This window comes from Prionailurus viverrinus, chromosome A2 (genome assembly GCF_022837055.1).
Source record: "Prionailurus viverrinus isolate Anna chromosome A2, UM_Priviv_1.0, whole genome shotgun sequence".
NCBI classification, from domain to species: Eukaryota; Metazoa; Chordata; class Mammalia; order Carnivora; family Felidae; genus Prionailurus; species Prionailurus viverrinus.
Window position 1 is genome coordinate 65160002 of NC_062562.1, and position 12159 is coordinate 65172160.

Below are 12159 nucleotides of genomic sequence, written 5' to 3' on the forward strand. Positions count from 1 at the left end.
CACGCGCATGTGCGCTCCCAGGGTCTAATTATCATCCAACGTTCAGTTTAACCTTACTACTGTTCCCTACAGTCCCGGCCTTTTCTTACTGAAGTACAGCTTTCAATAAATCTTTCAGGGAAGATTGCCAGTCACAAATGTGCTCAATGTTTGCCCGAAAAAGCTTTATTTTGCTCTCAGTAGATGTCGCTATCCACTTTCAGGCAGACAGCCATTTCTCCCTCGACCCTCTGAAAACACCCTGTGTTATTTTCCGGCTGTGCCCAGGTTGGTTGTCAGTCCAACCATCGTTCACGCACTGGGAAGTCTGCATTTTCTCCGCAGATCTTCTCTTTGTCCTCTGTTTTCTAGATTCTTGCTAGATGCTTTTAGATGTGGAATAACCTTCCCCTTTCCTTTGAGTTCTCTGAGCACCATCTGGGGCGCCTGGTGGCTCAGTCGGTTAAGCGTCCCACTTCAGCTCAGGTCACAATCTCACGGTTAGTGAGTTCGAGCCCCCTGTCGGGCTCTGCGTTGTCAGTTCGGGGCCTGGATCCTGCTTCGGATTCTGTGTCTCCCTCTTTCTGCCCCTCCCCAGCTCTCACCCTCTCTCTCTCTCCAAAATAAGTAAACAGTAAAATACTAAAATGCCAATAACTGTTGGCATAACAGCTCGCTTCCAACACGTGGGCTCCTCACGCCCACCTGTTTCTGTCATTTCTTCCCATCGTGCGCGTCACGGTGTCCGGTCCTTCGTGACACTCTTCTGTCATTCACCGCCCTGAGTGTGACACACACGCTTCCCTCGAAGCCTTTGATAGACTTCGCTGCCTATGGAAACGCGACCTGCTGACTCGGGTGGCTCACTTCTCAGTAGGAGATGGAGAATCACCCGTCCTGCGGTGCAGCCAGGCTGAGTCCTTCTGACTGTCCTGTTTTACAAGCTCTGTGTGCAGAATTACTGAGGAGTGGAGGGAAAGGTGTTCAATGTCACAGGTGGAGACGTGTTCATTCATTCCCTGAGACCCTGCTTCAGGTGCGGGGACGCATCAGACCCTCAGCTTCAACTATGGGCTGCGGAGCTCCGGAGCAGGAGAGGGGATCTGCTCTGTTCCACGTGGAGCCCACCCTGCCTTCGGTGCGCAGCCCTCCCTGCCACCACCCGAGCAGGCGTGACATCTACAGGATGCTTGAAAGTATACCTTGGATGTCGTCAAACCTTAAAGAAGCTTTAAGCTTCAAAAAGTTCTTTCAAGGGGCGCCTGGGTGGCTTAGTCGGTTGAGCAGACGCTCACGGTTTCGACTTCGGCTCAGGTCATGGTCTCACGTTTTTGTGGGATCGAGCCCCACGTCGTGCTCAGTGCCGACAGCACGGAGCCTCCTTGGGACTCTGTCTCCCTCTCTCTCTGTCCCTCCCCCACTCTTGCTCTCTCTCTCAAAATAAACAGAGAAACGTTAAAAAGGAAAAAAAAGTTCTGGGGCACCTGGGTGGCTCAGTCAGTTAAGTATCTGACTTTGGCCCAGGTCACGATCTCACGGTTTGTGAGACCGAGTCCCGTGTTGGCTCTGCAAATAACAGTGTGGAGCCTGCTTGGGATTCTCTCTCTCTCTGCCCCTCCTCTGCGCACGTATGCACTCTCTCTCAACATAAATAATTTAAAACTAAATAAATAAGCTCCTTCTGTGTAAATTTCCTTCTATCGAGTCAATTTTCTTGACTAAAGCGTGGACATAGACTTGTGTATGAACATTAATACCAAAACTTAGATTATTTCACCTTAAATGAGACCACTGCTAAGCAGTGCAATGTAATAAATCAAAATTTTCCAAAGTTTCAAAGCCGACATTAACGATATTCCTCTTTCTCGTTACAAGTTTTCTAAAAGACGACCAGGAAAGTGTGCCTGACACAGAAAAGCCTGACTGTTTTATGAATCTTCTAACACTTGAGGAAACATCTCTTTGACTTCCTATGAAGCTCCCAGTTTTTATTTTTGCAACATTCCATCCTCTTTCTGCTTAAGCAATTTAAAAAACCTGATTATTCTAATTCCTCCCAGCTCTAAACCCTACAATTTACTGGACTTAACTTCTGTAGGAATCCACACCGTGAGTCATGTGCCTTTTTCCTGGTCCCTCCCCCCAAACCAGACTGGGTCCCTTCTTGGGCTGCCCGCCCCATATCAAAGCATGTATCCCTAAGACCCAAGTTGCTTTTAACCCCTGTCCGTTCTTTTCCACGATGATCCCATCAGAAATTAACACAAGGGGAACAGAAGAAATCACAGAAAGGTGGAGAATTACCAAGAGCACAGACCCACCAAACCAGCCTAAGTGCAAATATGAAAATGCCAAAATCAGGGCGCCTGGGTGGCTCAGTCGGTTAAGCCCTCCAACTTCGGCTCAGGTCATGATTTCGCGGCTCGTGGGTTGCAATCCCACTCCGGGCTCTGGGCTAACAGCTCAGATTCTGTGTCTCCCTTGCTCTCTGCCCCTCCCCCACTTGAGCACACACTCTCTCTGAAAAGCAAATAAACATGAAAAAAAGAATGCCAAAATCCACAAGATTTCACCATGGAGGAGCCCTGGATAGGTAACATCAAGTTGCCCTTAAGTTGCATCCTTAGATAAATCTCCGTAGAACTGACTGTGAAGTTTTGCCCACTGAACAGAAAGACAGCTTTCCCCTCGCTACCGTTAATTTATATGACAAACCCTGTGAGCGTTCCAAGCACCAAAAATAACCTCTCTCTGCCTTCTCCGATAGCTTAAGACACATCTTGCTTCCGGACGGACGACATAAATGGAGGGAAGACACAGAGAGGCTCACAGCTCAAGGCTCTGATGGCCGGATGCTTTAGCACGGGGTAGAGCTCGGAGACAGGGGCATGGCGGGGCCACTGTCCTGCGCAATACTGGCTCCCTGCAAAAGGAACACCGAGTCCTTTTTTGTCCAAGCGGAAATCCTCTTTGGAGGATCGCTTTCGGTTAGCAAAGACAAGTACGGAGGTAGGTCTTTCGCAAAAGCGAAGCAGTGGAAAACGGACTTTCCAAAAGCAGGGGGCACCTGTATATGAAGATCTGACAGCCATGCATTTTCTCCCCGTTTTTGAATTTGTTTTCCTTAAAGGGGAGAAGAGCCAAGGCCAGAATCTTCTCAGATGAGGGGCAGGAACGATTTCTTGGCATACAGAGCCCCAGCACGTGGCAAAGTCACAGTCGGAAGGTAGGGCATCTGGGTCACCATGATTTTGTCGTTTCTTACCCTGGTGATTGGTGAGCCGGTCAGGCTGCGCTGGGAAGCCAGGTCCTGCCAGGTCTCGTGGGCTGACGGGGGGTGTCTGCTCCACCTGGTCCTGCAGAAAATAGGAACGCAAAGGCTTCAGTCAAAAGTTCACACTCATCCACATCCACCATCGCTCGCGTTGCCTTCTTCCTGTTTCTTCAATTTCTTTACCTTTCTAGTTCTCAAGGACAGTTGTTTAAAGTACACCGGATGGGGCACCTGGGTGGCTGAGTCGGTCAAGCGTCCGACTTCGGCTCAGGTCATGATCTTGTGGTTTGTGGGTTCGAGCCCTGCGTCGGGTTCTGTGCTGACAGCTCGGAGCCAGGAGCCTGCTTTGGGTTCTGTGTCTCCCTCCCTCCCCAGCTTGCACTCTGTCTCTCCTCTCTCTCAAAAATAAATAAACATTTTTAACATAACGTAACATAACATAAGGAAGTTAATCTTGAGAAGGTACCACTCTGTTTAGCAAGGGAGTCAGGACAGAAGTTACTCTCTGTTTCTGGCTTTAACTGCTTTGCCTGAAGAGCAACTCAAAAAGAATTACTGTCAACCGCTGGATTTATGCAATGAATATAAATAATTAGCATTCCAGGGAGCACACGCATTTTCTGCAACAATTACTGGTAATCAAGCCCCAGGCGGTCTGTTATCTGGTACGGAAACATCCGGAGTCTGCCTTATAATTGGCCCCCCTCTACCAAGCGGGAGGGCTCGGTGGCATTTTTTAAGATGTCAAGATGAGAAAATTTTAAAAAAAAAAAAAAAAAAAAAAAAAAAAAAAAAGGGGCGCCTGGGTGGCGCAGTCGGTTAAGCGTCCGACTTCAGCCAGGTCACGATCTCGCGGTCCGTGAGTTCGAGCCCCGCGTCGGGCTCTGGGCTGATGGCTCGGAGCCTGGAGCCTGTTTCCGATTCTGTGTCTCCCTCTCTCTCTGCCCCTCCCCCGTTCATGCTCTGTCTCTCTCTGTCCCAAAAATAAATAAACGTTGAAAAAAAAAAATTTTAAAAAAAAAGATGTCAAGATGAGGACAACAATCTTAGGCAAAAGCTACAACAGCAATATTACCACCAGCTCCACAACTCTAGCAAAATGTCTTCATGAGACTTAGAACCAAGCCAATGAAAGACGTATTAAAATACGGGCAAAGAAAACGGGTCCTTTAAGATTTACACGCTTGTAACAAAATACTAGCAGGAATTAACCTGGGGTGGAAAGAGGTCAAATTTCTCTTCCAGATTTAAGAAATTTTGACCATGCACCATGTATTACCTCTGTAATTAGCTTTTAGAACTCTGTCTGCAAAACACATCGGCTCTGAGAATAATAATATATTGGCAAAAATAACAGCCAAATTCATCAACCTCATCCCTACCTCTGCACAGGAACCGCAGACTGCCTCGGGTGGAATGTTCCACGTGCCTGGGCACCCGCACCAGCCACTGTGCACAGAGCCTACACTGCCAGCAGGACTCCCACTTTACAGATGAAAACACTGAGGCTCAGAAGGTTATGTCCACCTTACTACCCCTGCTGGGAAGGGGCATCCCAGGGATTAGAACCCAGGCAGTGGGGCTTTTAGATCCCAAGTGCCTTCCCACCAAGCTGCCCAAGAAACTCCAAGAAACTCATTAATTTTGAGGAAGTTGCTTTATCACCCGAATGTTCCCCCAGCAAGTGGCTGACTGTCCAGAGCCTGGGAGCATAGAAACGGATGGGCGATACTCTATGCCCTCCGCCGTGTGCACGCTGACCCGCACGTATACACGTGTGGGTGTGGTCAATGCAGTGCTGGGGGCCACTCTCTAGAGCTGGGGAGGCAGATTCGGGGGCACTGGGGAGATAGTCCAGAAGGTTCAACCCACCGACATCTACCCCTCAGAAGGACGCGGCTCACTCCCTGGGGAGGCCCAGCCACCGTCACCCCTTCCCCCAGAAAATCTGGGCAAAATGGATCAAAGCCCCAAGGTGCGAGAGGATATTCTCACTGCTTCTCTCCCTCCAAAACAAACGGCGTTCTTTTTTTTTTTTTTTAAGATGTAATACCTGCTAACTATGAAAATCTAGATGCTAAAGAAAAGCACAAAGAAAAAAATCCAAATGAGCCTCTCTCCTCTCACCCGGGGATGGATCCTATCAGTTTTCGATCTGTTCTCCCAGAGAGAAGACAAAATGCACAAACATGATACGTCTGTGCGTGACGTTTGAATTACTTACAGAGAACGTGTAGGGGACATCTGGACTGCATGGGGTTACAAATGATCCCACTAAAAAACGGATTCAGAATCAAAGGACACATGTTACTGAATTTGAGCCTATCTTTCTGAAATCTCCCATGGCAACGAAGCATCTCAATCAGCACTTCCAAGCCCTGGACCACTCCCCTAGGCGGGTGTGCAACCTGACTTTAGTCCTTCAAGTGACATTAATCCATTCCATACTGGTGAGCATACGGTTAGTTAAGAACGGGTTTCTGGAGCGCCTGGGTGGCTCAGTGGGTTGGGCGTCTGACTTCGGCTCAGGTCATGATCTCACGGTTCCTGAGTTCGACCCCTGCGTCGGGCTCTGTGCTGACAGCTCAGAGCCTGGAGCCTGCTTCGGATTCTGCGTCTCCCTCTCTCTCTGCCCCTCCCCTGCTCGTGCTCTGTCTCTTTCAAAAATAGATGAACATTAAAATAAATAAGCGAGAAAGAAAAAAAGCAAGCACGAACAGAAGTTTCTGATTAGAAAAGAAGAGATGGGCTGGTCTGGAGGACACGAAGTCTGGAGACAAGAGGACACCACCAGGAGCCCCAGTGAGGTGCTGAGGATGGAACTGGGCTGTTGGGGTGAGTGCACAAGGTGGTACCCCAGACCCCCAAATGCAGCGAAGCCTCCCCTTCCGGGTTCACCCCTCCCCCTCCGCTAGTGTCTGCCATTTCAGCCGGCATTTCCCCATCCAGCCGGCTCTTTGCCATCGGGATACATATTTTTTCTTTCTTTCCCAAATTGTAAAACAAGCAGGTACGTTTTGGGGAAGCACAGAGCAGATGGAAAATAAAAATGAACCTGAATCCCACGACGGCAGGTGGGGTAAGTGATAGCTCTCCTGTGGACCCCGCACCACTACTGTGCACAGCCAGACACTGGAAATCACACGGGGTCAACGATTTGGGGTTCCGCTGCCTTCCCCTCCCCAGTTAACACTACAAGATGCTTTTTTTTTTTTTGATATTTATTTATTTTTTCGAGAGACAGAATGTGAGCAGGGGAGGGGCAGAGAGAGAGAAAGACACAGAATCGGAAGTAGGCTCCATAATCTGGGCTGTCAGCACAGAGCCCGACGCGGGGCTCGAACCCACAAACTGTGATATCATGACCTGAGCTGAAGTCAGACATCCAACCAACTGAGCCACCCAGGGGCCCCTATTTTATTTTTTTTAATGTCTATTTTTGAGAGAGAGAGAGAGAGAGAGAGGGGATGAGCAGGGGAGAGGCAGAGAGAGAGGGAAACAGAATCTGAAGCAGGCTCCAGGCTCTGAGCCATCAGCACAGAGCCCGACGCAGCACTCGAACCCACAAACAGTGAGATCACGACCTGAGCCAAAGTCGGACACTTAACTAAGCCACCCAGGCACCCATACAAGATGGTATTTGAAAGCCTTGGTAAATACTGTTTTCAGATTCCAAACTACTCTAGTGACCACCTGCAGCCACTTGCAAATCTCAGCATCAAACAACAATCCAAGAAACACCTCTGTGCATAAAACTGTCCACATTTCTGATTATTTGCATCGGATCCCTGAAAACAGAACCACCGGACCAAAGGTTTCATGCGCATTCTTGTTTTTGAATCTAGATACATTTTGTCAAACTCTTGTCTGTATCGCTTTACCCTTCCACCCAAAACAGAGAACTGCCTGCTTCATAACATCTGTGGCACGCTGACACTGGTGATTTTTCTGGGATTTTTTTCTGGCCAATGCCGGAGGTAAACCGTAGCCTTGGCCTGTGGTTTTTGGTGCAGGTCTTAAATACCGAAGTTGACCATTTCTCATAGCTCATTAGGCCTTTCTCTTTCTTCATCTGGACTACCCTCAGACGGGTCGGCTAGACCGAGGGCACCGGGCTTTCCGGGAGAGCCACGGCCCACCCACCCCTTGGGAGCTGAGCCCCTCGGGGCCAGTTACCTGGAGTCTGAGTCAACTGGTTCATCTGGAAAATGTGTTAAATGACCCCCCTCCAGAAGGTTTATTGGCAGAAGGTTTGTTTACACCCTGAAGTGCAAAGCCAGGGCCCAAGGCTTAGGAGAGCACCCCCCAGGTGGCCTGTGGATTCCTCCGCCCACTGGAAACTCTGGTTTATTCCTCAAATCCTTCCAGGATGAGCTCTTCATGTGGTAAGAAACACAGTTGACTGCTATTTGTCGCAAATGCTTTTCCCATCCTGTCTGCCGTTTTAACTATACTTTTGATTCTCACAAGTTCAATTCAAGGTAGGCAAGTGCCCTGACCTTTTCTTTTCAGTTCACTGCTGCCAGCTTGATAACTGCCCTTGCCCTCTCTCAAGGAATCTGGAGAGCATCCAGGTATGTTCTACCTGGTCCCTTTTCTGACTTGATGTACTCTGACCCATCTCTGTCTCGGACGTTTATTTTGGTGGAAAGGACGCAGTGAGACCAGATACTGGCCCCAGTTCGCTCTGCCCTTTTGCCTGAGCTGGAAGGTCACCTTCATCCCACCTTATAATCTCCACACGTGCGTGTGTCTGAGCCTCAGCCACCCAGATCTGCTGGTTCCTGAGCCCCGGCCACACTCTCTGTATCACATCTTCCGACACGTTTCCAGGGGCACACGCTTGTCCTCCTTTTCCTTTTACACGAATTCCTCATTTTCTTCTACAATTGCTTCCAGGGTTTGCTTAAATTATTAAAACATCTCTTCTGGGGGCGCCTGGGTGGCTCAGTTAAGCAGCCGACTTCGGCTCAGGTCATGATCTCACGGTCCGTGGGTTTGAGCCCCACGTCGGGCTCTGTGCTGACAGCTCAGAGCCTGGAGCCTGCTTTGGATTTGGTGTCTCCCCCTCTCTCTGCCCCTCCCCTGCTCATGCTTTGTCTCTCTCTCTCTCTCTCTCTCTCTCTCTCTTAAAAGTGAATTAATGTTAAAAAGAGAAAGAAAGAAAGAAAGAAAGAAAGAAAGAAAGAAAGAAAGAAAGAAAACAAGGGGGTGCCTGGGTGGCTCAGTAGGTTAAGCATCTGGCTCTTGGTTTTGGCTCAGGTCATGATCTCACAGTTCGTGAGTTCGAGCCCCATGTCGGGCTCTGTGCTGACAGCTCAGAGCCTGGAGCCTGCTTCCAATTCTGTGTCTCCCTCTCTCTCTGCCCCTCCCCCACTCACGCTCTCTCTCTCTCTCTCTCTCAAAAATAAATGTTAAATTTTTTTTTAAATTCTCTTCTATAGCATTTCCTTACATATAAATGAGTAATTAGTACTCATTAGGAATACACGTGTTGGTGGAAATCAGACCCACAGGTACGTGGGGAGAGGATAAACCAAGGGTAAGAGGGTCAGCCTTCCTACCACGCCCCTAGGCCCCACCCAGCCCGTCCCTCTGGGACACATAAGGCCCCCCCGGGGCATCCCCTGAACCCATTCAGGCCCTAGACTAACCTGACACCACTGAGATATCTTTCTAGAATACAAGTAACTTTCCAGATTTAGCAAATAAAAATACAGGATGTCCCGTGAAAACGGCATTTCAGATAGACACCCTACCCGCTTTTTGGTCGAAGTATGTCTCAACTTACATGGGACTTCGCCTAGAAAGAAACAAAACAAAACAAAACCAAACAAAAAAAGCTTTTGTAGTTTGTCTAAATTTAACCGGGCATCCTATACTTTATCTGGCAACTCTACACCTCAAGGACTGTCAAAATCCGACAGGGATGCATGACAAATTACAGCAGTAAGAGTGAAATTTCGAAGCGTGGCTCATTTGCTCGTATATAAAACTCCCAGGTCAATAAAAACCGTCCTTCTAAAAACTGAACAGACAGACGCTTCAGTCAAGAGTCCTGTTATCCTGGGAAGCGAAAGCAGATGGAACAGTACGAGAGACGGTAGCGTTTGTAAAATACGGCCAGCAGGGAGAGGCTAACCGCCCCCACCCCATGGCTCCGGAAGGTCAAGGCGCAAACGTCCCGTCCCTCCGCTCTTCAAAGGCAAACGGTGGCCCCCGGCCAGGCTCAGGGTGATGAAAACCCGGCCAGGAGTAACAAGCCTGTCACTGTGCGGCTGGGTCTCCCAGGGCTCCGTTTTTCTGTTTGTCCGGGTGGGTTTCCCGTTCCAGATTAGCCAGCCTCCCCGGAGGGTCAGGGGCCGATCCTACAGAGCTTCCTCCTTGGCAGGAGGCCCGGGGCCTGGAGGGAAAGTCCAGGATTCTTCTCCGAAGGTGGCTGCTGGCAGCTACGGCTTCTTCAAACCCGAGCCCTTCGTCACTGGGCCATCTATGCCTCTGGGGAAGGTGGGAGCCCGGGACAGTGAACCGAAGCCCCTTCAGTGGCCGAGCAGGTCACTTCACTGTCTAGGGCCGGACTGCCCCCCCAGACCCGCGTGGCTGTAGAAACACTTTCCAGAGTCAGAAGCGGGCGTCCGGTGGAGCGGGGCAGACACACCGCCTCCATGAAAAGGAAGGAGAGCGGCCTCCTGCAGCGTAAAGCTGTGCTGAGTGATTTTGTTCCGAGCTGGGGGAGCTGGGGGTATGAGCCCGCAAGGTCAGCCGCAGACGGCATGCCGGTCCTGGAGCCCCCGTGGGACGTGGCAATGGGGCATGGGGAGGAGGAGGATGGGATGAGGGATGGATCGTCCAAGCTGGACTGTGCTGTCTTCTAGAAAGTTCCTTCGTGAGCCATACTTCCGGGAGTTGCAGGAATGCACCCGCCCCCCGCCCCCCCACCCCTCGCTCCTCCAGGCCTCTTGCTGGCCCCAGGCTGGCTTCTCCAGACCCCTCCAGGCCCTCCCTGAAATACTCTTCCTCTCTCATTGGGCACATGCCCGCTGCACACAGGCAGGTGCTTAACCTACCTCTCTCTGCCGATGGAGCACTGATGTTTCATTTTATCTATTTATTTTTTTCAACATTTATTCATTTTTGAGAGACAGAGACGGGGGGGGGGGGGGGGCAGAGAGAGGGAGACACACAATCCGAAGCAGGCTCTAGGCTCTACGCGGTCAGCACAGAGCCCGACGCAGGGCTTGAACTCATGGATGGTGAGATCATGACCTGAGCCGAAGTCGGTCGCTTAACCGACTGAGCCACCCAGGCACCCCGAGAACCCAAGGTTTTAAAGGTTATATGTAAAGGGTGCCTCGAGCCGGGCTCTGAGCCTGGTGGGCCTGGCTGTCTGTGGGGTCAGACCCCACCCCAGAGTAGCACACGAGCCTCTCCAGGCAGAATGCAGACTCCCAGGCCCGTGGGCACGCAAGGCCCTCATTTCAAAGGCGGGGCTGAGTCTGAGCTCCTTACCTCAGGTGGTTTGCTTACACGGAATATTCCAGGGGCCACCTTCCTGGCCTGGCTTCCCTCCAGCTCAAAGGCACAGTTCACAGCAGGCACACCTCCCCATCCTGCTCTGCCCGGGGATTCTTCACTATGTGGAATGTTCTCCGCCTTGTCCTCCCCACACACCATCCACTCATCCTCAAGGCCTGAGAAGCCGCTTCCTTCAGGCGCCTTCTCCGACAGCCCAGATGAAAATGGTCCCGTACCCCTTTTCCTGCTGCACTCTTTAATTCAAAGTGGGAAGTAGGAGGGCGAGCTGACCAGCGCGTGCCCCTTGTCCCTGACGACCCCAGATCTGGGGCAGGGACGCCTCTGCCCCCCCGGGGAGGCAGTGAGGGTGAAGGCGGGGGTGGAAGGAATATCACGGAGCACTGTCACCAGGGCACGCCCCCACCTGCATGAGCCTGGCAGGACACACTTTCCGTGAGACGCATCACAGCACGGCCTGGGCACACACAGGGCCTGACTCCACACACGTCAGCTGGCCCCTGCATCCTGTGACAAGCGGGGCCTCAAATAAATCGGTGCCCATGCTGGCTGCCCAACGCACAAGAGGAACACCGCTCTCGACACAGAGACTGGGCAGTTTGAGCAGTTCCTTATCTGAATAAAAATACAGGACCAACGCACGTGTGCCTCAGAGAACACGTGAGTGTAACGGTCAGCGCGGTATCTGCCGGGTAACAAATGGGAGCGTACTGCTGAAGGCCAGACTCCGGGGTCAAATCCCAGTCTCCCACCTGTCAGTGTGAGACTTTGGGCAACTGTGTGCTTCCTTGGGGAAGACTGGCGGCTTCAAACGTTGGCTGGGGGGAATAAATTCAGGCGACGTAAACCAAGGACTTGTCCAGCAAGGGAAGGTTCCAGGTGTCCGTGAACAGCAGGCCCCGACACAAATACTAAACAGCTGGGACAAGATGTCTGTAAGAGACGTCTCTGTCTCCAGTGGGCGTCAGGGCTGTGTCCTTGGCCCCACGCAATGTACAATCTTTTCAAGGACCTGAATGAAGGCACTGAAGGCGCCCTTAATTACTCTAAGATAACCCAACATTAACCCCACCTGGTACGGAACGAGGGGATTCGAAATGTCTTCACCCAGTGAGGACACTCCATCAAAACCCATGAGCTGAAATCCTAATGCAGATAGATTTCAAATGCTACAGGTACACCAGGGGCACCTGGGGGGGCTCAGTCGGTTAAGCGTCCCACTCTTGGTTTCTGCTCAGGTCATGATCTCACTGTTCGTGAGTTCAAGTCCTATGTCAGGCTTTTCACCAGCAGCACAGAGCCTGCTTGGGATTCTCTCTCTCTCTCTCAAAAAAAAATAAAGAAATAAAGAAATAAACTTAAAAAATAAAAAT

At 50.8% G+C, this 12159-nt stretch overlaps 1 protein-coding gene across 12 annotated transcripts in view; it reads right to left on the reverse strand.

Annotated features, from left to right (window-relative positions):
- Positions 1-12159, reverse strand: part of GRB10 (growth factor receptor bound protein 10) — a 190752-nt gene that overhangs the window by 103235 nt on the left and 75358 nt on the right. For all 12 annotated transcript variants that reach the window (XR_007148069.1, XM_047840106.1, XM_047840116.1 and 9 more), the window contains one exon: positions 3245-3335. Coding sequence is in view for 6 of the 12 variants with exons in the window: in XM_047840055.1 (XP_047696011.1) it covers positions 3245-3335 (91 nt within the window). In the remaining 6 variants the exon portion in view is untranslated. The remainder of the gene's footprint in view (positions 1-3244; positions 3336-12159) is intronic.